Source organism: Aptenodytes forsteri, unplaced genomic scaffold (genome assembly GCF_000699145.1).
Source record: "Aptenodytes forsteri isolate BGI_AS27 unplaced genomic scaffold, ASM69914v1 Scaffold119, whole genome shotgun sequence".
Classification (NCBI taxonomy): Eukaryota; Metazoa; Chordata; class Aves; order Sphenisciformes; family Spheniscidae; genus Aptenodytes; species Aptenodytes forsteri.
In genome coordinates, this window is record NW_008796165.1 from 5692335 (window position 1) to 5714698 (window position 22364).

At 48.3% G+C, this 22364-nt stretch overlaps 1 protein-coding gene across 1 annotated transcript; it reads left to right on the plus strand.

Moving 5' to 3' along the window:
• The first annotated feature begins 406 nt into the window (after positions 1 to 406).
• On the plus strand, positions 407 to 12171 carry LOC103905722 (cytochrome P450 4B1). The gene is made up of 12 exons (XM_009287473.2): positions 407 to 475; positions 3813 to 3957; positions 4607 to 4651; positions 5156 to 5283; positions 7061 to 7185; positions 7303 to 7454; positions 8033 to 8139; positions 8461 to 8651; positions 9228 to 9361; positions 9991 to 10055; positions 10589 to 10671; positions 11434 to 12171. Exons 1-12 carry the CDS (start codon positions 407 to 409, stop codon positions 11600 to 11602), a joined length of 1413 nt encoding a protein of 470 aa, XP_009285748.1. The 3' UTR covers positions 11603 to 12171.
• The last annotated feature ends 10193 nt before the right edge of the window (positions 12172 to 22364 follow it).

Below are 22364 nucleotides of genomic sequence, written 5' to 3' on the forward strand. Positions count from 1 at the left end.
AGAGGAGGGAGTGCGGGGAGCCGTTTCCCCACGTGGGGGGAATGATGCTCGTGGGAGTCATACCCGCGGTCGAGGAGAATTGCTTCTCCCAGTCCCAAGGGTAAGGGAAAGATGGGATCCTTTTTCTCAGCCATACAAACTGCTTCCTCTGCTCGTGATGCCTAGAGAACAGCACGCGCAAGCTGCTGCAAAATGCACGGAGGAAAGAGGTGGTAGCTGGCTCGCAAGTAAAGAAAGCGGTAATACAACGTGGCGTGGGCAAGGTCGTCCCGGAGCGTAACGCGGCATTGGTGCTGGAGGCAGCAGAGCCGCGCTGCTCCGTCCCGGGGCAGGCTCCGCTGTCACCTCTCTGCTCCTGTGAAAGTCAGGGCACGGCCGCTGCAGCTGCCCCTGCGATGCTGAGCAGATGCAGGCTGCTCTCAGCGTCCGGAGGCACCTTCTCTCCCTCGCCAGCTTGCATCGGCTTCACGGCCAGGTGAGCCAGACAGGGCATTGATCATGTTGAGTCACGTTTAAGCCACAAAACACATCCCAGGTACAGCATCCAGCACAGGGTCCACGGACCTTTTTAAGGTTGCATTAAAGCCATGACTAACTAAACCGCAGTACATCGTGGCGTGGATGACTATTCCCCGAGATATGGGCTTGCCTACACAGATCAGCGTGGCTGCCTTGGCAAACAGATTTGCACCACTCGTCGGCAGCTTCGTGAGGAGTAACTGAGCTGCGTGATGTGAAAGGTTTTTCCGTACATGCTAAAGGCTGCTTCAAATCGCCCTGGCCTCTCCTGGGCTCTGCTGATGCCCTGCTGTGGCCAAATCTGTGGCACATTAAAGAACTGGCACCCTGAAAAATAGCTGGGAAATCTGGAGGGGACCTCCTAGGGTTTGTCTCTGTGCCGTGGCAGCCCCAGTTTGCTGCACTGGATGGGACAGGCAGTCTTTTGGCAATGTAAGCATGAAGATGGGCCAGTTCAGGGCTTTGTTGCGCTGCCAGTTAGACTTTAAAACCGCAATTAAATAAAGTATGTTCTCCTGTTTGTCAGTTGTGACTATTTATCCTGGAATGGGATTTAACCATTTGTGCCAATCACTCGCTCCCATCGTGGCTAGGTTGTTCACAGCTCGACTTTTACCTCAGAAAGTATTTTTTTTAAGAATTCCTGTTTTGCAAATTTAATCATTTGCTAATTAAATGCTGCTGAATTCCCCATAGTCCAGCAGTTCATTGAGCCAGTGAGGAAACTGGCAATGCTCTCTACACATGCTGAATGCAAAGTTTACACGCACCTCGGAGAAGGACCTGAGAGCGGTATTCAGGGAGAGCACTGACATTTCCTATTCTGTTGATTTAAAGTGATTAGCTGCCAGTTTCGATTCAGGTCAGTTTAGTATCTCAAATATATTTGTCATGCTTTGGGTGGGTCTCCTGGGAATACATCATTTTGTTTTGAAGCATTTTTAGGTATTAATCTCTGCTTATCCAAATCACTCGGTAGAAATTACATTAAAATATCAGGAGAGGTTGTGTAGAGCTGTTCAGTCTCACTGCAGCAGCACGACTTAGTTAAAAGCTGGAGTGCCAGCCCCGAGCTGGCCAAACCGACTTCCTGAGGCCACAGTTGGTGGGAAGCAGAGGAGAGCAGGGAGCTGCCCCACGGGCACAGGGGGGCTGTCAGTCCCTCGGCAGCCCTTTGCCTGCATCTGCCCAGTGCGGGTGGCTGGTGGAGGGGAACCAGCCTGGTTTTGATTGAGCACAAAGCAGCTTCGTGCTCAGATTTCAGCTCCTGTGTTTTCCTTTTCATTTGCTATCTGTGTGTAGTCATTAAAAGCGCCTCTTCCCAGATGCTTTTAATGTTGGATCTGTTTCAAAACTTGCATTTCTGCGTGATTAGGCTTTTACCTTTCTTCCTTAGACCCGAGAGGGGATTATACTTTTCTTTTCAAGCCCCCAAGAGAGGAAGAAGTAGAAATGACGGTCTTTCATCCAGAGCCTGGTAGCTGGAGCCCTGGTTAAGAAGCAGGAGCTTTCCGTTCCTGTTCCTCCACAGCCCGCAGGACTTTACACCCTCTGCCCCCAGGAGTGCTCAGCACAGCTGGTGGAGGTTGCTCACCTTGGGGGTAATCTCTCTTCTCAAATAAACCCATCCCACCCCCTGCCAGCACAGGGGTGGTTCTTGATAGCACAAGCCGAGGGAGGATAGCACAAACATATCAAAGGGACTTTCACGTGTTCAAGTATCACTCGGCAAAAGGCACCGTTCCAAGCCCTGCTTCTGCTGGCATTGCCGAAGGGGTGGGCACTGGGGAAGGCTGCCCCTTTTACCCCAAAACTTGATCCCTGAAACCAGAGAAATTGATGGTTCTCTTTAATAAGTCCAAAATCTTGAACTTGAGCAAGAGAAGGTGAATGATAACTTTCTATCATAAATGATAACTGGATGTAGTTTGTCATTCTGCCAACTGCGGGAGACACACGGGACGTGCTGCAGGGACCCCCCCAGCTGGCGGGGAAGGGGGCTCAGCCTTGGTGCAGAGAGCCTGGCTGTGCCCCTACACAGCCTGTGCAGTCCCCTGGCAGACGCCCCGTGGCTCCTGAGCATTCTCTCCGAGACAGGCCTGACGTGGGTGATTATTTGAGTACAAGCCATCTGCCAGGTTGAGAAACACTAGCCAAACTAAAAGCTGAGCTGAGCTAACTCAGCACCAAAGCGAGAGCAAATATTCACTTGACTCAGTCAATAAGATGACTTTGTGGCTGATTTCTACACAGGTATGCAGATGTAATTGAACTTCAAGCTTGAAGTCAAAGCAGCAGCAGCTATGTCAGCCCTAGCTCACCAAAATCCTTTCCCCTGCATATTGTGGCAGAGTAGTTTCTGTTCAAAGAAAAGGGAATTCTTACACGTTTTGTCTCTGTGATCTTTTTTTCTCTGCCTATGACTTTGGATCCTTCCACCAATCTTTCCACTTGTTCTTTTGCTATTGCCTGTTTAATATGCAACAACACTGGCTATGAAAGCAATAAAACGGTGATCACTTTTGAAGAGTGAACCCACCAGTGTCGCTGATACGAATGCCGGTGCTCACGTTACTCCTCAGCGTGCAGCTTCCAAGGACCAGAGGTGCACCTTTCTGGGAGCACCAGCTCTTCATCACCTATTAAATTCAATTCCTGGAAATCAATGAAATCTTAATCTGATGTTATTAACCAGCGTCCCCTCCTCTGTACACTCTGTCGGTGACTGTGGACTCATTCTGTTGAATTTTTCCTGGACACTGGCCTTCTCCACCTAAATGGCTGGAGGAAGCTGTGGCCCAGGTTTCCCAGTCAGGAGGCATCATTGCACCAGGGCAGACACAGCAGCAATACCGTTGGCTGCTGTAAAAGTGCTGCTGTATTTTCTCATGACTGCAGGGTGCTAATTGCTCAGCGATGTGCAAATGAGAACATATTTGCACTCCATAAAATGCAGATGCTGTCTGGAGCAAATCTGAGTCTTCTTTGGGGTGGCCGTGGAAAAAGAGCAGATAACATACATGCACTGATAGGCACCACCGCTGTCCCTAAGGATGTTCTCCATGATTAGGATCAATTGATAAGGAAGAATTATTTTATATGAGGTTTAAAAGTAACAAGCATCTCTACTTCTGATGCTCTGCAAACCCAGAGGGACAACACCTTGTTTGCCATTACCTGGTTTTGTGATACAGAAAGACCTTGAGCTTTTTAAGACAGTGGTTTGGGAGATTATTTTTTTTTTTCCTCTGAATCTAAGTATTCTTTGTCTTTTTACTTCCCCACAACTACAGTTTCTCAAGGAAGAAGAGGTGCTGGACAAGGTGGAGATCTGGGCACAGAAGTACCTATACGCTCACCCTATCTGGTTCGGAAGCTTCTCAGCATTCCTGGTTGTCACTGATCCCGACTATGCCAAGGCTGTGTTGGCCAGGGGAGGTGAGAAAATGATGCCTTCAGCTGTGGAGCAACAACCATAGCGTGCAGATTTCCCATGCCAACCTAAAAATTCACAGCAAGGCAGGGTTTCGCAGAGAGGTTGTCTTGCAGAAATCATCTAAAGGCATGGAGAGCTACCCCTCCTTCATTCCATGCCCTCGGTGCTTCAGGCACAGGGCTGCGGGGGTGACAGGGGCCCCTCCAAATCTGGCAAAACAAACTTCCTCAAGTGCTCCTTGAAAAGTTATCTTCTCGGTGCCTGACCCCAGCAAGGAGAAGACAGCTGGAAGCTTTTTTCTCAGCTTAGACCCCTGGCTCTTACTGCAGAGTCGTATCTTTAGTGCATCAAGAGAGAAAGGTGCTAAACAGTGCTGGGAGGGTTAATCATTTATCACACAGACTTTGGACTACCAATATTCTTGTTTATTCCAGTCTGGGCATCTGCTTTTATACCTGTTTCTCGCAGCTGGGCCAAACAGTGTTGTTTTGTTGTGAAATACTGTTGAATTCTGCAGGGATGCCACCAATTCTGCTTCATACCCAACCAAAAGTGAGAGCCCAGAGGGAGCTTTAAGGTGCAAACCAGTAGATTGGTGCTAGTGAAACATTTACCATTTTCTTTTCTCTTTCTTGATGATTTTTTTTACAGATCCCAAGGATAACATCAGCTATAAACACCTTGTCCCATGGATCGGTATGTATTCCCAGGGCTTTGCCTACCAGTAATGATTCTGAAGTTAGTCAAGAACATGCTATAAATAAACAGCATTGTGCTTGTTCCTTGATGCATATATAGCTAAAAGCTTCCTGAAATTATTACGTTTATTGAAAAAGGTACTAAATAATGCTATTTTTTGTGATTCAAGGAAAGAAAGTTCAGATGTAGTCATACGTACAAATGAGAACCACTTACACGTTCATAGTTAGCAAAGGGCGGTGATGGGAGAAGCTCCGATTCAGTGGAGGGCCAGTGAAAAATGCATCTGCTGATCTGAACTTCTCAGCTCCAGCAGTGCTGGTGTTTCTTTTCGGAGGCAGTGCTGTGTGGTTTCAGTGAGCAGAGCTCATTGAGCAGGCTCTCGTAGCAGCTCAGACAGCAGATTTAATCATGCTCCTTGCAGACGGAGGCTGTGTCCGCAGGCAGGTGAAAGCAGCCTGCTTGTGCCCAGCAAAACATGCCTTGCCTGTGTTTCCCCAGGGAATGGGTTGCTGATCCTACATGGGCCAAAATGGCACCAACATCGAAAACTCCTGACACCGGGGTTTCATTACGACGTCTTGAAACCGTACGTGGCCCTGATGGCAGAGTCTACTAACGTGATGCTGGTAGGATTCATATCTGATGTGCCTCTCTCTGCCCTGTTTTCTTTTCCTGGATCCTGACTGGTTAGGACGTAAATGCTGGAGCAGGGTTTTCTTGCAGTGTCTTTACTCACAACCTGGTAAGTGTAAGGACAGGCTGGGGGGGGGGGGGGGGGGGAGCCACCACAAATCCCTGCCCGTGGGCTGGAAGGAACGAGCAGGTTGAGCCTGCCTGCGGGGACTATATCTCTGGTACTGCTTCGGGCTCTGTGGCTAAGATTTGAGGATTAGGATTAATGCCATCCCCAAACTGTGCATAATCTCAATCCCAACGCAACTGCAACTTCTGGCATTTTTGTAAATGAAAAACTGAAGTAAATAAAGGTTCGGTTCAAATCCCAAAAATACAAAGGTTGGAGCAGAGCCGTGGGCTGGAAGGAACGAGCAGGTTGAGCCTGCCTGTGGGGACTGTATCTCTGGTACTGCTTTGGGCTCTGTGGTTAAGATTTGAGGATTAATGTTACTGCCGTCCCCAAACTGTGCATAATCTCAATCCCAACGCAACTTCTTATAAGGCATTTTTGTAAATGAAAAACTGAAGTAAATAAAGGTTCATAATAAATCCCAAAAATACAAAGGTTGGAGCAGAGCTACACTGTGACCTAAGGTTAAAGGGTATCATTTGATGTCAACATACCCATGACTGGATTGCAATCCCTGCCTTGCCTAATACATGGTGAAATTGCACTGTTCTTCCATCCATCGGTGCTGGGCACGATGGAAACCAGTATGAATTACAGGTGAGGGGCACCAGGCTTTGTGCACGTGGACCGTCAGGAGTCTGGGTGCCAGATCTATTCCTTATCTTTTACCTCCCTCCATCCAACCTCCCCAGCAGCTCCACAGGGATCCTGGCTGTCCTCCATCCCACTGGCCCAGGGAAAAGCCAGGAGCTGGCGACTGGAGAGCCAGGAGAGCTTTTGCAATGCAGACAAGTGCCTGGCAGTTTATAATTCCTTGCAGACATTGCAAAGTGCCTATTGTGGGAGCCCGTGCCACCAGGTGGCAATCTTTGTATGTGCTAAGGACATAAGTATGTCCATATAAGCCCTGTTCCCCAGCCTGGTTTCATGCTGTGGGAGCTCAGATGTGACTGTGCTCCTCCATCTTCTCCCTTTCTCAGCTTTTGAGTCCACTGGTTCCTTACAGCCACGAAGGGACAGAGGATTCAACATCATTTCATGTCTGCCAGGCAAGAGAGAAACTATTTATAGTCTCTCTAGGGATCCCTTATGGGAAGAGTTGAGCAAGAGCTCCTATATTATATGCTGGAAAAACACAGTGGAAGAGAGATCGTGAGATGGAAGCTTGCATCTTAGACATTAAAGACACCAAAGTCATACGTGCTTGTAAGAGAGAGACAGAAAACACAGACTCAGTGAAGCTCAATGCCAACATATGCTGCTGCTCTTGTGTGGGAAACACACTGTACCCTAAGACTTTGGTAACGTGCCCCCTCACCCAGCAATGCGCCCATCCTGGGCTTCTCTGGGGTGCCTTTGCCCCAGGGTAGGGTGTACCAGGGCTCACTGCTGCCAGGATCTGAGAGTAGCAGCTGCCTGAGGCAAATCTTTTATTAACCATCCTGCTTTTGGCTTCTGGGATTTTGATGGCAACTAAGAGATCCTCTTCTGTTTCTCTGGGATGTATCCCTAGCTGAGCACTCATTTAACCAGAGGGTGACTGCAGATCATGCAGAACTGTCCCTTGCCTTCTCATTTCTGTCTCCTTTGCACCCTAGAATAAATGGGAGAAGCTGATCACAGATGGGAAACCGGTGGAGCTCTTTGAGCACGTCAGCTTGATGACTCTCGATAGCATCATGAAATGTGCCTTCAGTTGTCACAGCAACTGCCAGACCAACAGGTCAGTGCTGGCTGCCCCAAACCCTGGCAGAAAGTTTGCAACTCCGAAAGGAAGTGGGCAAATTGCTTGTCGTGATGGTCCCAAATTTACAAACTTCCGCCATTCTCCTCTCCCCAGGAAAAACACCTACATCCAGGCTGTCTATGACCTATGCCACATGGTGCATCAGCGCCTCCGCATCTTCCCCTACCACAACGACATCATTTACTGGCTCAGCCCCCACGGATATCGGTTCAGAAAGGTCTGCCAGCTCGCTCACGACCACACAGGTATTCCCTGCCTTCATCCTCTCCAAAGCTTTCAAGCAGGGTGGGTGATGGCTGACCAGAGGCAGTCGAGTTACCTCCTTGCCCATGCAGTGATCCTGTCCAGAGGCTCAGAGCCAGGATCCAAGCAGGGCATTGGCTTGCAGCAGTGGTCTGATCTAGGCATGAAGCAAGGGGGTCTCACAGCTCCTGGGTTATTAAACTGGACTAACGGAGGAATTCCCCTCTGGGAACGCTCCTGCTAAATGACCAGAGACTGGTGAGACAAGGAATGGGCACTGCAGGCAACACCAAAGCAAGGAATGACTGTCCTTTCCAGGCCAGGCGTGGTTTTAATGCAGGAGGGGTGGGTAAAATAGGCTGAGGAGTCTGTGGTGGACAAAGAAGTTTGCAGAAAAGGATGGTAATGTGCACAGCATTTGCTGCTGAAGAAGCCAAACTGCCTGGGATGCAGAAGCACCCGTCAAATGCATCATGAACTGAGGGGTGGTCACCCCCTTGGGTGAGCTTTGCATTGGCAGGACAATTCTGCAGCTCAGCATCTCCTGCACCTGCTAAACCTTTAACTGTTTCTTCCCCAGACAAGGTGATCCACGAGCGAAAGGAATCCCTTAAAGATGAACGGGAATTTGAAAAGATCCAGAAGAAGAGACATTTGGACTTCTTGGATATTCTGCTGTGTGCCAAAGTGAGTGGCAAGGAGTGACGTTGGTAGCCTCTGTTGGGGAATACAACACGCAGAAGGATTTCATAGTCTTGCTGGTTTAATATGGGGGGGATAAAGGGATTTATAAGCAAAGGAAAAGAGGCCCTGAATTCAGTCTAAACAGAGATTGATTTTGTTTATACGTATTCCAGGGGCATCACCACCCCCCTTTGCAATAGCTGAAAGAATATAATGTCCCCTCCTGGGTTATTATATTTTTTATATATATGGGCCACTGTAATAAATACATATATTTTTTATATATATATATATGGGCCACCGAAAGTGTCTCTGGGCTGTTAGGATGAGAACGGAGCTGGACTGTGCGATGAGGACCTGCGTGCCGAGGTGGACACGTTCATGTTTGAAGGCCACGATACGACGGCCAGCGGGATCTCCTGGCTATTGTACTGCCTGGCATCTCACCCCGAGCACCAGGCACGGTGCCGGGAGGAGATCCGAGGGATCCTGGGGGACCGGGAGAAGCTTCAGTGGTAAGGTTGCACGTTTCCTCAGCTGGTAACTTTTTTTCCCCATCACCGGTATTTCTAAGAGAGCAATGTTTTCAAGGCTTGAAAGCTGGAGTGCTAAAGGACTGATTTGTAAGGTTGCTGCGTGCATGGGGACTTCATAGGATGGAGCAGATACTGCATCCTTCAACTAAATCTGCCTCCCTGCCCTTCAGGGCTTCAGGGCTCCTATTACCAGGGCGGACATGAGAAAAAACCATCCCAGACCACGAGGACATGCTGGATGCCGTGCCAAGACCTGGGCCACCAACATTGCCCGTTGCTCTTTCCTGTTTTCTTGCCACAGGACATTGTAGTTGCGGCTTTTCGCCTTTCACTGTCACTTTGCACTTGAGCTTGTTCAGAGGTTGTTAAGGTTGTTCAGAGGTGTCTTGGGGTCCCCAGCTTGCAGCAGCCCGTGGTTGGATGTTGTGGGTCCCTCCGTACACCCCATCTGTTGCAAGGGGGTCTGCCCAGGGGGCTGATGGCTGTGGGGCAAGGGGCCTCCTGGCACAGGGCAGCAGAGGGAGTGTGTGGCTCAGCCTGCCTTTGTCCCGGTAGGGAGGACCTGGGTAAGATGACTTACAGCACCATGTGCATCAGGGAGAGCCTTCGCCTTTACCCACCGGTGCCCGGCGTGTCCCGGCAGCTCAACAAACCCATCACCTTCCCTGATGGACGCACCTTGCCAGAAGGTCTGTAAATCCCATTCCCCTTCACAAAATTGTGCTCTTGGACATCTCACTGCCTGCCACAGAGCAAAGGCAACAGCCCTGCCTCTGTGACCTTGTCCTCGTCGGCACAGGCGTTCAGATAGGACTGTGCAGATGTTGGCATCCCGTTGATAGACTGAGGTCTGGGCTGTACAGCGGCATCCCCGTGACATCCTTCCTGCCACCACTGCTATAGGGCAGATGTGCCTGTGCCCAAAGCCCCTTCTCTTCCTGGCCAAGCATGAGCCCATGGTTCACCCATTTTGGCAAACTGCAGGTGCAGGGGGATGGGGACTGGTCCCATCCTGACTTGCAGAGCGGGAATTGCCCCTGCTTTCCTTCTCTGATTTAGCACACAAGCGGGCAGTGTCAGTGGGGGGACAATGTGCCTGTGGTGCCTGCACCTTCCTCATTTCCACTGTTTGGCTGCTTACAACTAAACAAATGGAAAATGTTTTGTTTGCTCTGAAGCCAATGACAAAACCCTCATTGGTTTCCAGTTGACAGATAAGACCGTGATGATTTAGACAGACCTTCGTGTGAGCGGGCTGCAACTTCTCCTTTAGTTTCTTTGTCACTGAGCCCTTTTCTCCTCCTCAATTGCTTTACAGGCAGCATCGCTGCGATAAGCGTTTATCTCATTCACAGAAACCCTGCGGTATGGAAAGACCCTTTGGTACGTTTTCTTTTGCCCTTCTAATAATTTTTCCCCTTTATGCTGTGCCTCTTCAAATGCCCTCTTCACCTGTTAGCAGGAGAGCAGAGCCCCCCCTTGCTGCTGAGCATCTTTGGCCATGGGAATCACGGTGAGACATGACCGCCTTGTGTTAGTCTCAGCCAGCTGTGGCACAGGGTGGTCAGACAGCAGTGTTAGGGCTGGGTGCTGCCCAAACAGTAAGACAAAGTGCTCCAAAGAATGTGTTGTATTAACAGGCAAAAAGATGATTTTTTGCTCAGCCTACAGGTGGAGAATTGAGTCCCGGCTCCCCAGTTTTCATCATATCTATGTCTGGTTTGTCTTGGCAACACCATTGCAAGGCTCAGTGGAAGGCAAGGGTGTCTGGTGTATGAGTTGCAGTCCATCTCAAAATGAATTCTCTCTCCCATGGGGTGTTCAGAAATTATGGGGTGTCGCGTTTCTGAAGATACCGGTCAGTACTCTGTTCCTTAAATAATTGCTTTTTCTTGCTGCATATTCTTCATTTCCAGGTCTTTGACCCTTTGCGTTTTTCCCCGGAGAACATTTCTGGCAGACACTCTCACGCCTTTCTGCCTTTTTCTGCTGGAACAAGGTAAAGTGTATTGAATGCTGAAGGAGTAGTGGGGAGAGAAAACATCCATCCCTGGAAACTGCTCAGCCCAAGAAGCGTGTGCTGCTGTTATAATTGCTATCGGGGAAGCACTCTCAGAATGCTTTCAGAGACTGTCACCTGAAGTCCTGGCCCTGCAGCGTTAAATAGTTCATGAGCATATAACAAGCATTTGTGCCGCAGAGGGGTTCTGATACCAGCAGGCGAAACATGAAGGAAACATCACCGGGCTCCTCTTGGGGACAGGGAATGGGGTCCCAAAGCTGCTGAGTATCCTGCTGGCATCATGCGGGGAGCCTGCAGCAACCTGGGCTCACCTGCTCTCCTCTCCTTGATGCAGAGACCCCATCCCACCCCCTCATCCTTTGATTTCCCCCTTGTCCACTCCCCCCAATCCTTCCCTTCACCCTGTGCTCACCCCAACAAGGCAAACACGTTGCAAACCCTCATGCTTGGAGACCTGCCACCTCTGCTCTGCTGGCCTCCCCTTTGGCTTCCCCATTTCCCCTCCCTCTCTGTGCTCATTGAACACACATCCAGGAGCTCCTCTCCCCCGATGCTGCCCCGGATTTCCCCTGCTCAGCCCATGCCCCTGCTTTTGCCACCCGAAATGCTGCCTGGGGCCCCCAGAGCTGCAGAGGGGAAGGGTTGTGTGCTGATGTGAGAGGGCTGTGATCCATCCACTGGGGATTATCTGTGCCCAGCACTGAGACTGGGTGGCTGAGCTGCTCTGTTTTACCCCAGGAACTGCATCGGGCAGCAGTTTGCCATGAATGAGATGAAGGTGGCGCTGGCCCTGACCTTGCTCCGCTTCGAGCTCTCGCCCGATCCCACCAAGCCTCCCTGCAAAATACCTCAGATCATCCTTCGCTCCAAGAATGGGATTCACCTGCACGTAAAGAAAATCCGCTGATGCTGGAAAACATCCTGCCTCCGCCGGAGGGAGGGACCAAGCAGATGAGGGGACGATGTTTCCCTGGGGCAAAAGGTGCAGGGCAGGATTTGGGGATGAGGATTCCTGATTTATGTGCTTCTCCCACCAACTGAAAGCCTGTTTTGTCCTGGGCCCAGGTAGCCTGGATCTCGGAGCAGCCAGGCATGGCCATGCCTCTTTGCTGGCTTTCCCCTCGCCCCACTGCGGAGTCCAACTGAAGCTGCTGTGAGGGCTGTCTTCCCACTGCAAGGGGCCTGAGAACATCTGTAGGTCCCACCAGCTTCCTCCTTACCAAATCCTGCCTTCGCCCTCATGTTCTGGCCAAATCCATGACCGTTCCCAGCCCTGCTCCTTCGTCAGCACCTTCCTCAGTGCCTAGAGGTCAGCCCTCCTCTCCTGCAGCAGGGACAGCCCGTGGCAGACCTCTGTCTTTCTTCTCACACTCAATAAGTCTCTGTTTTGTTGAAAGCACTGATTCCAGTTTGGGTTCTGAAATTCTGCCTGAACTGCAAAATATTCTGTAATTTTTGTGTTAATAAACCAATAATTATTCCTGTAACAGCAGCTGCGTCAGTTTTTATTGCTGATTCTTGCCCACTTTGTCACAAATAAGGTGTAAAACCCCTTTAGAAATGGGAGATGGAGAGAAAACCCATGAGCAGCAAGAGACAACCCTGGGGGTGTCCAGCCGGGCCCCTGCCCACGGGTCTTCTGCCGCAGTCAATGCAGCATCTCCTTCCATGCGCAACCCCTTAACAGGGATCCAATGTGCAATCTTCATTTAAAGGTGCAAGGGAGGAGTTCTGAGAGTTAGAAAGGGTTTTTTTTCTCTTTTTTTTTTTATTTTCCTAAGCTGATAAAGTTATGAGAGTTGTATGCTTGAGGTACACCAGAGGACACTAGTGAGCTCTCCTCTGCCTCTGCAGGAATCATTATCAGGGTAGAAAGTGTCAAATTGGGAAATCCCAAATGCTGCTGTTGCAATTAGCGTCACGGTGACGTCAACTGCAGTTCCAGCATCGTGAGCAGGCTGCTGTGCAGTAGGACAGCGTCTGACTTCATACAGCTCTTATCTGCAGGGATAAGGCGGATGGAAAGCAGCAGGGGAAACAGGAGGACCTTTTTGTGGGATACGCTGTGCTACACTACCAACACCATGAGCCCAATCACTGGTGAGCCCCATTAACAGAAGGCTATATCAAACATAAGGTTTTGTCCAATTTTAATTTTAAATACATGAAGGGTGCCCATAATAAATAATAGAGATAATACAAATAACTTGTGTCATCTCTCACTCTAAGCATATTATCAACCCACTGCAAATGTCACACCTCAGAACAGCTGTAATTGAGAAGCTGCAAAAACCAGGCCAGTATATTGTGCAAATAGGGTTGCCCATGCACCTCCTCTGCCACATCACCCGTATCTCCTCTAACCACAGCTCTATCCACAGCTACCGCCAAGCCCCCCACAAACCCCTCCTGTGTCCTCTCCACTTACCTCTGTGCCAGCACATCCAGCCACCATCGATAAAACCTGCCTGCCGTGGGGTACTTGCTTAGCCAAGCAGCCTCGAGAAGACACATCCATCAGCCAGCTTCACCTCCGATCTCCATACCTCATGGTGCTCCAGGCACCCAAGCCACAAATGAATCCCTCCTGTGAGCAAAACCTCCAGGTTGCCTGAAGCCACCACTATGATTCAATAATATCCCATTTCAGAAGAAATAGTAAAATAAAGAAATCACCTGCGTGCATGGGTAACATTAAGGACACAACTGCATCATCCAGCTTCACCCTGAATTCAGTTACAACTTTGTTAAGCCTGAGTACACAAAAAAATACCAAAAGATTCCCACCCTGCCGTGGATTTGCATCCATAGCTTGCGAGGAGAAAATCTTTGGTCACTCCATATCCTGGAATAAGTTAAATGAAAGCAATGATTTATCTCCTCCTGATGAGGCTCTGGTCCAGGAGGAAAGCATTAAATGCACCTGGCTCAAAGCTGCTCAGTCACAGCCTCTAGTGATACGGCAAGTAATAAGCTGATAAAAGCCAGTTTCTTCAGTTATGTTCAATCATATTTCAAGGTCACTGGGTAAAAGCTCATTGGGTAAAAGCTGCAAACTCACCTCACCTCAGTTACTAAACTAGGGCTGTTCCAGCTACAGCAGCTGAGGAGCTACGTATCTGGGGTGATGCCAATATTCCCATGCAAACCCACAGTCGCCGTTGTACGTTGAACAGACCCAGTGTGGTGGAGCTCAGCACAGCAGAGGCATGCAGAGACCCGTCACAGCGACAGCAGGAGTGCTGTGCATGAAGCACGAACGGAAATGGCTGTGTATGAAAGCACTAGAAGGAATAATATAAAGCAAAGATTGCAGAAATGGCCTGTGTCAATGACCAAGGACACAAGTGACAGCAGTAAAACTGGTGAATGCTGAGGAAAGCATTGTTTACATCAAGGCAGGTGGCCCCCATGCCAAGAAGGCCACTGTGCAGACGACTCACCAGCAGAAGACCTGTGCTCTGATGGTAGGAGGATGGAGCAAGGTTGCACCACCTTCTACCTGCTATTCCTCTCCTGGACTTTAAGGGATTGTAACCCCTTAATTTACCATTTCAAGTGAGAACTGAGCCAGAGATTGCCACCTGGTGAGCTGAGACAGTACAGACCCTCCAGGAAAGACAAGATGCCAGTCAAGCCCCTTTCCTCTCTTCTCCTGTGCTGAGACCTGAAACAGTTTGTGATCAGACCACCACAGCCAGAGACTGAATGAACAAAACTGGCCACAAATGGAGCCGATCCTGGACTGTGACCCACCAGAAACTCCTTTGCTCCTTATGCCCATGGAAAATGTACCCATGGGAGCTATTTTGCAGGGCCATGGAAATGCACAGACATCTCACCAGTGGGAACAGGGACAAATTACAAATGCAATTTAAAATTCACAGTTAGAGTTTGCAAAGGACAAAAGATTTAAAGCTAAAGAAAGGCTTAGTGGCACCAGATATCTGGATTCAGCGCCTAAGTTTGATGTGCAGGACCGTGCAGAGCGTAAGCCAACTAGATGAAAGGACAACCTTCACTGTTATCATCACCTTGTGAAAGCAGCCGGGAGAGCATCTGCTGGACCAGGCAGTTCGTGCATCCTCAGTGCCAGGACCCGTTGGCAGTGCTGGAAGCATCCCCCAGCCTCATCCCTCCTGCAAGCACCTTCACGAGTCCGTCCTGCTTATTGAGAGCACTACGTGTGCCTGGAAAGCGTTTGCAGGAAGACCTACTATTTTTTAGGCAAAAGACTTGAAAATCTGTGATTTTGAATTGATAATTAAAAAAAAAAAAAAAAAAAAAAAAAAAAAAAAAAAAAAAAAAAAAAAAAAAAAAAAAAAAAAAAAAAAAAAAAAAAAAAAAAAAAAAAAAAAAAAAAAAAAAAAAAAAAAAAAAAAAAAAAAAAAAAAAAAAAAAAAAAAAAAAAAAAAAAAAAAAAAAAAAAAAAAAAAAAAAAAAAAAAAAAAAAAAAAAAAAAAAAAAAAAAAAAATAAAGCTTACAGCAACTTCTCATGGAAGACCATGAATGGAGCTTAGGAAAGTGGGGAGCTCAGGGGCCAGCCTGAGCCATCGGGGTTACCCCAGTTCCCTTAGCTGGTCTAGGTGGGTTAGCAGGGATTTTAGAGTATGGCAAATTATTTTATATGCCATACTTACGCCAAAAAAGCACATGAAAGAAACAAGCATCAGGCCAGACTTCAGTCTAACCCAATTGTTATTTTCTGGACTCAAAAGCAGAAGAGATTCAAAATGCCATTTCAAACTTCTCATTCCTTTGAAAACCAGCACTTTTCAGAGGTAAAGTCTCCCAGGAAGAAAAATATTTACTAAATTAAAAATCAGAAACTTGTTGAACCCAACATTATAATCTGAATGACGATGCTACTCCCTTCCTTTGTAATGAATTCCACCAAAAGAACAAATCTGAACTTATAATGAGAAAGATATATTTTGAAACCATGTTTAAGCTTGTGCATAAAGGCAGTCCTTGTCAAATGGCAGCTCAATCAGCACTCAGTCTTAGCAGTTGCTCTCACTTATATACATAAGGATCAGGACTCTAGAGAGTAAAATGAAAATAAGATTTCTCAGTAAATGTGCTTTTCCATGTGCTTTTTCATCTCTATTTCCTGCCCTTTGGCAATGTTGGCTTTCCACCTATGCCAGGAAAACTGAATCCCAGTTAAACTTATTTTCACTTCCAAGTTAATCCAATTTATTTTGTCCTGAGCCAGCTCCTCTCAAAAAAGCGGGAACATCGGCATGATGGTACGGCACCCGCTTTGCAGGGGATGCTCACTGCAGCTGCAGCCGCTGCTCTGGGGCAGCCCGGGTGAACGCCCGCACTCTCCAGCTGCCTGCCCCCTCTTCGGATGTGAGGTGCAGCTCTTGAGTTGAAATCAGAGATATCCTGGCAATGGAGAAAGACAGATAATGCTTATTAAAATGTAAAATGTTATAAAACTATGAAGAAGCACTTTGGAGGGTGGTATTAGGATTCAAAATTATCTTGATAAATTGAAAAAGTGCTCAAGTGAATAGGATGTGAGTCCGTAAGCACAGGCACAAAGCACAAGAGCCAATGGCACAGCCATGGCACAAAACCAAGAGGGGAAATGAGTGATAGGCAGCAATCTCTCCAAAAGGTATTTTATAGATATAGATGCTCACAAAGGTAATGCGAATCAATAATATCCTGCTGTTGTAATCAAAGCAAACATCATACTTGGATACATAACGACAAATATTTCTCAAAAATTTTTCACTTGCATCTCCTTTCACTAGATGAAATGAGACAGTGTCCTTCAACCCTGTTTGGAGATTTAATTATAAAAGCAACTGCATTTACTCCAAAATGTACCTTGCCTACATATTCTAAAGTGTAAAATGAGAAAATTTTTAATCAAAATAGCTGAAGTCACTAGAAGTAAATGACATGCATCTCTGTATTGGATTCAATTTTCTTTTAAAGATAAGATTTGAAAAAAGTACCATCTAAAAAGGAGTGGATGAACCTTGGCATGCAAATGTGAAAGATTAAGGCAAGAACATCTGATGAGCAAGAGCACAAGGCTGAAATCATGATGTCCCCACTGAAAAGGAGCAGGTAAAAGGGGATCAAACTAGGGGAACTTGGCATAACAGTCCTCATGTAAATAAATGGCAGCTGCTAAATTGCGTTTAGGTAGATAGAGATTACATAGCATAAAGTACTCTCTAAGGTTTCTTAAGCCCTGACGTAGGTTGCCTGGGGAATCTGCATTTTCAGAGGTTTTAAGAGCAGATCACCATTTTTTCTGCATAATCCAAAAGCCCAAAGAAGGCAATGAATGTGGTGTAAGGCTACAGCAGGGTACCTCTGCTCTGGTTTTTGGGAGCGGACTGAATCAGGGGTGGAGGAAAGGCTGCACTGCTGCTTTCCCAGCTGGATCGTCAAACATGTGAATGTTCCTGGCCCTGGGATGGAAAAGCCAGGCTGCTCCTGCCTTCACCCTGCTCAGTCATTGTCCCCCCCGTGACTTTTAGGATTCACTAAAAATCTGACTTTTCATATCTGAAGAGGAAAAGGAAAGGTGCTCTGCAGCATTCCCATCCTCCTCTCTGTGTTCTGCTTGTGGCTTCTTGGCACGGGAAGGGAGCGGAGCCCGGTTCCCCCTGCAGTCGCATACCCAAACCCAAAATCAGATCTGCGCACAAAGCTCTCCTTGGTGCTAACACCCTCCAAAGCCAGGAGCTAGTGTCACACTCTTCTAAATAACGCCACGCATGGCAGCCCAGCTCCCAATCTCCCCAAGCCACATGGGTCAGCACTGCATGCCAGGCCAGCCAGCCTGCATCCTGCATCCCGCATCCTGCATCCCACATCCTGCAGCCCGCATCCCATATCCTGCATCCTGCATCCCACATCCCGCATCCTGCATCATCCCACATCCTGCATCCCACATCTTCCATGGCTGCTCTGCTTTTGAACTGGAGAGCTGGGCTGAGGCTGCAACAGGGCTTCTGGGGCAACTGTGTCCCAGTGCCAGAGTGAGCCAGATCTTTCCAGAACGTAATTTCTGAGAGTGCCTCCCCCCAATTACCTTTCCCCTCCTAGGTATTAGAGACATGGTAGTCACAAAAAGACCTAGTCACATGGGATGTATAACTGAGAGCAATAAAGACAGTGAAGGATGCAGAGAGGTTACCTCATTCTTTAATCCTTCCTTACTTTCTGCAGAAAGGATAATTGCAAAGATGATGAGCTGACAGTGGACCGCCTGATTCAGACCTTCAGATAACTAATTTAACAAGAATTCGTGAGAGGGGCTATGCAGGGTGCAACAGGGTAAGTCTTTGTTTTGGTTAAAAAGATCTCAGATTTTTCTCATTGCTACAGCTTGGTCTTTCAATAACAGCAGAGCAAACACACCATCTACTCACGCTGTTATTCCTTTCCCCACAGAGATTGCTGTAATAGCTGTACAGCCACATCCCAGTCACACGAAGGGTAGCCGTCCATCACAGTCTGGTGGTGGTACTTGCTCGCACGCTGCCAAGCACGACGGGAGCAGCAGAACCAGGGGCAAGAGCAGCTTGCTCACACCGCCAGGGGTGGCAGTCCCTGCACAGGACCCATGCCGCTCTCTGGGCAAACCCATTATCAGATGATACCAGCAATTTCCATCTAAACCCCACGGGGATTTTACACTGGAAGAAGCCTGTAAATTAAATAAGTATTGCAACATATTTGTAAGACTTCTGTATTAAATGCTTCCAGATATAAATTCATCCTCGAGACATGAGTGATCAGATGGGATCCAGGCAGCTCACATTACTCTGCAACACTTGCTGGGCTCTTGCCGTGATTTCTTCATCTTTCACGTGTTTGGAGGCCTGAAACATTTTTGGTTTTTTTTTTTTTGGCATTAGAGCTACATTTCATCTGTCAGCACTAAGCACTGCAGGAACACACAGGGACAGATGGGCCTGGACTCTTCTTCCTATCCGAATAAACACAGGCACACTCAGGAAAGCAGCTGCTGCAAGGTCACGGTCTGGGGCAAAGTATCGATTTGCCACCTAAATTTCACCTGCTCAGTAAACCAGTCCTTCTGCAATGAATGTCAACAGTATGAGTTAAATCAGTGAGGAAGATCCTCTCCTTCTTCTGTTTAGGTGTCTAAATTAAGTGTAGAAATTCTCAAGACCCTGAACGCAACTTCCACAGCCTGATGTGTCCATGGTTGTGGTACGGGATGGGAATTCTTCGGTGTAACATTTGGCTTTTTTACGTTTATGGCATGACCTGTCATGGCATACACTGCCATCATGTGGACATCCACAGCATCGAGCCAACTGTGCAGAGGCTCTTTGCAAATATTTCATGACCTTCCAAGTGTCGTTTAACACCCAACTGTAGTTTTGCCAGCCTTAGATATCCAGAAGGTCAAGCCAAGGGTCTGTTTACCCTGCCAACCTCCCCAGACCACTCTGGCTATCAGGAGACTCTTGTAGATGCTTCTTCATGCTGAGATCTTCTGTTGGAGGCTCCTTACTTCAGTCAGGACGCCTGGGAGCACAGGCCTGTAGGTTCTCCTGGTGCTAAGCAGACTGTTTCTGGCCTTGTCCCAATCCCTTACGATGATGAGACCACTGCTGTCCCCTTTCACTTTTCTCCACCTGCGGCTCTGCAGGCACTTCACTTTCTCTTTTGAACTTCCATGTTTTTTTCCCCTGCAAAAAACCCCCTGAGTTATCACCCCCAGGCTGTGCTAGAGTGTCAGACCAAATGTTCACAGCCCCTCTTGCCGTGAAATCTCTGCAATATGTGAGGAAGGCATTTCTCTCCCCTCCACCAATGAAACAGAAAATGCAGAGGCTGGAGGCTGGATTAGGCACCCAGTTTTGCTATCACCCAAGCTCAGATTCTTGTTCCAAATCCCCATAAATGTGGGTTTAGCCACTCTGTCCCCTATGTCCCCTCCCTATAAGCTCAACACTTGACATCTCACTTGACCTTCAAGACAATCCCATATCCCCTTGGCTCCATGCTCAACAGTTGTTACTGGTTATTAAATAACTATCAGGGAGCCAGATGGGTAAAAATCCACCCTGCTCAGTAACCCATGGTCAAACCCATTGTCCAGGGACTTTGTCACCAGTGAGAATTTCTGTGTTGTTATAAAAGTTTCATCTGATGCCGTGCCAGTGATTTCACCAGCCCGGCCCCTCCACCTGTGGGTCTTGGGGGATTTCTGAGTTATTTTGTAGGTGATTGCTGAAAGGTGCCAGCTGGATCCAGATCAGATGGTCTGGTAATTGGGTAGGTGCCACAGGACACCCCAAAACAGCTCCATTGGTGTTAACCAAAGGCTCGACCCCCAGCTCTCCCTGTGTTCCTTACATGGGCCTTGTAAAGCACCCAACTATACGACAGTGCTGGATTTATGAGCATGCTGCAGGTCTTCACAGTAGGGACCCACAGTAGCAATCCCACCTTCCAATGTCCTCAGCTCCATGGAGCTCCCCTTCTCCTCCCTCCCATCCACAGTCACAGGCAAGGCCAGATGAGAGGCTAGTTGTTCATGGACTGTTTCCTAGAGGGGGGGTCTCTGAAAGAGCCTAAAGACCATTTTAGAGCTGTTTGAGAGGAAAAAAAGCCTGGAGGAGGGACAGCTTTGGGGCAGAGCCCATGATGCATTGCAGGTGGGGCGTGGGGTCTCCTGTAGCATACACCACTGGAACCTAACTTCAAGGTTAATCCCAAGCATCACGGCAGACCTGTCCAAACCCTCTCTGTGACCTCATCTGATAACAAGAGAAAGTGCACAGTAACATCACTGTCCTCACACCCTTCTCCTGCCCAATCTATTTAGGTCAACCCCACATTTTCAAGGCAGCCTGCAAAGCTCAGGCAGCCCAAAAGTGGCTCCTTGTGCTGTGCGTTCATCCTTCTCCAACTCCTCAGGTAGGCAAGAAGCCTCAGCAGGAGCCTCCTGAACAACTGCAATCCACATGCTTCCCAGCCACCTGGCCAACCAGCCAATTGGCCAGCTGGCCAACCAGCCTGCACTGCCTCCTCTCCTGATGGGAAGCCTATTAATCATGGTGCTGCAGGACAGGTGGAGGATCATAGGAAGAGCTAGATACTAGATGTGTCTCCTACACCTTCCATGGCCATGAAGTCCCTGGAGTCAGGTGCTTCTGCTCAGGAGTGTGAAGCTGTCATGGCAGATCGGGTCCCTCTTGCTCTGGCTACAGTCAAAGCCTTCCCTAAGATATGCCTCACCTGACAGACTGCAGCCTTCTGCCCCCTAAAGAACAACCTTTAACTTTCCTCTGAACTTTCGCACAGATCCAGCTGGCTTGGCATAATGAGATACACTTAGTCTCATGAAGATGGCCAAGTGTGTGAATAGTTAACGCTGTTCAGTGCCTGCCAGGGATGTTCTCCAAGGCAACACAAGGAAAGTCAGTGTGTTCTTTAAATTTTAAAATTGTTGATGGATGTAGCTCTAATGACTTACCAGGCTCTGGCCCAAAGGATGCAGCACGTCAGCAATGGTGATGGGGAGAAAGCAGGATGACAAATGCCAGCCAGAGGATATAACTCCTCCTTCCTCTTCTTCCCAGTCTGAAGAACAAGAGGCACCATCTTAAACTAGGTTACAGGGGTCCAGTTCAGGGGACAGTCATGCTGGGGAGCTGAAGAAATGTGCTAGGACAGGGCTCATGCAGCCAAAGCACCTGAGTCTGAGGAGATACAAGAGATTTTCAGCTGTTGTCATTGGCTCTTTGCCATACATCTTCCTGCCATGCTAATAAAAGCCCAGTGCCATGCGGACAGCTGTAGTGTTGACTGGGTCACCTTATCCCAGCTGAGGAACTTACACAATCATTATTTCTAGGGAAATGCTGAAGAAACTTAGTGTTATAGACAACGTTGGCAGATTAGCAAAAGGGTATTTTCAGCCCAGGAACAGACTAAGAGTAGATCATAGAGTTGATGTCTTTCAAGAGAAAAGTGTGTTTCTAGAGCAGTCTTCTACTACCAGCATGAAAAAGTAGTGAACAGACCCCCTCTTCAGCCCAAACTTTAGCAGGCATCTGGACACGCATGGTAGGAGCTGGCTGTTAGCCAGCTGATGTGCCCAGTGCCTTTTGTGCTCTGAGTACCCACGATGGCAGGTGTTTCAATGTCAGCGTTCTCGTCCCATCTTAAGTGGAAATGTCCAGGCTGCCAACCTCAGGGTGCAAACCCAGAAGTGTGTGAGGAGCTCCTGAAACATCATCACTGCTGAAGCTGAAGGCCACTGTTAGAAACTGCCACTTCCAACACATCATGCCTGAGCATTTGCAAAATATCTTATCACCACCTGAGAACTAGGTGATGATGCACATGACAGAGACCATGTACCACTCTAACTAACGTCAGCGGAGGGATCGATGTTCACCCAGAAAATCCACAGCTGAACTTCCAAGAGGAGACAGAAGCAGTGGGATGCACAGTCAAACATCCCGCCAAGGGACATGCAGGTGGAGCCACCTGAACCCTCCAGGTCCCTCTGTGAACCATTCAGCTGCGAGGTGGAGTCTTTGTACAGCACTCAGCATCCTCTAGCTGTGTGGCAGGGAGTACAAATCCTCTATGTTGCAAGGACCCACAGGTAATATTGCAGTGCCTGTGTTGGAAAGAGGGTCAG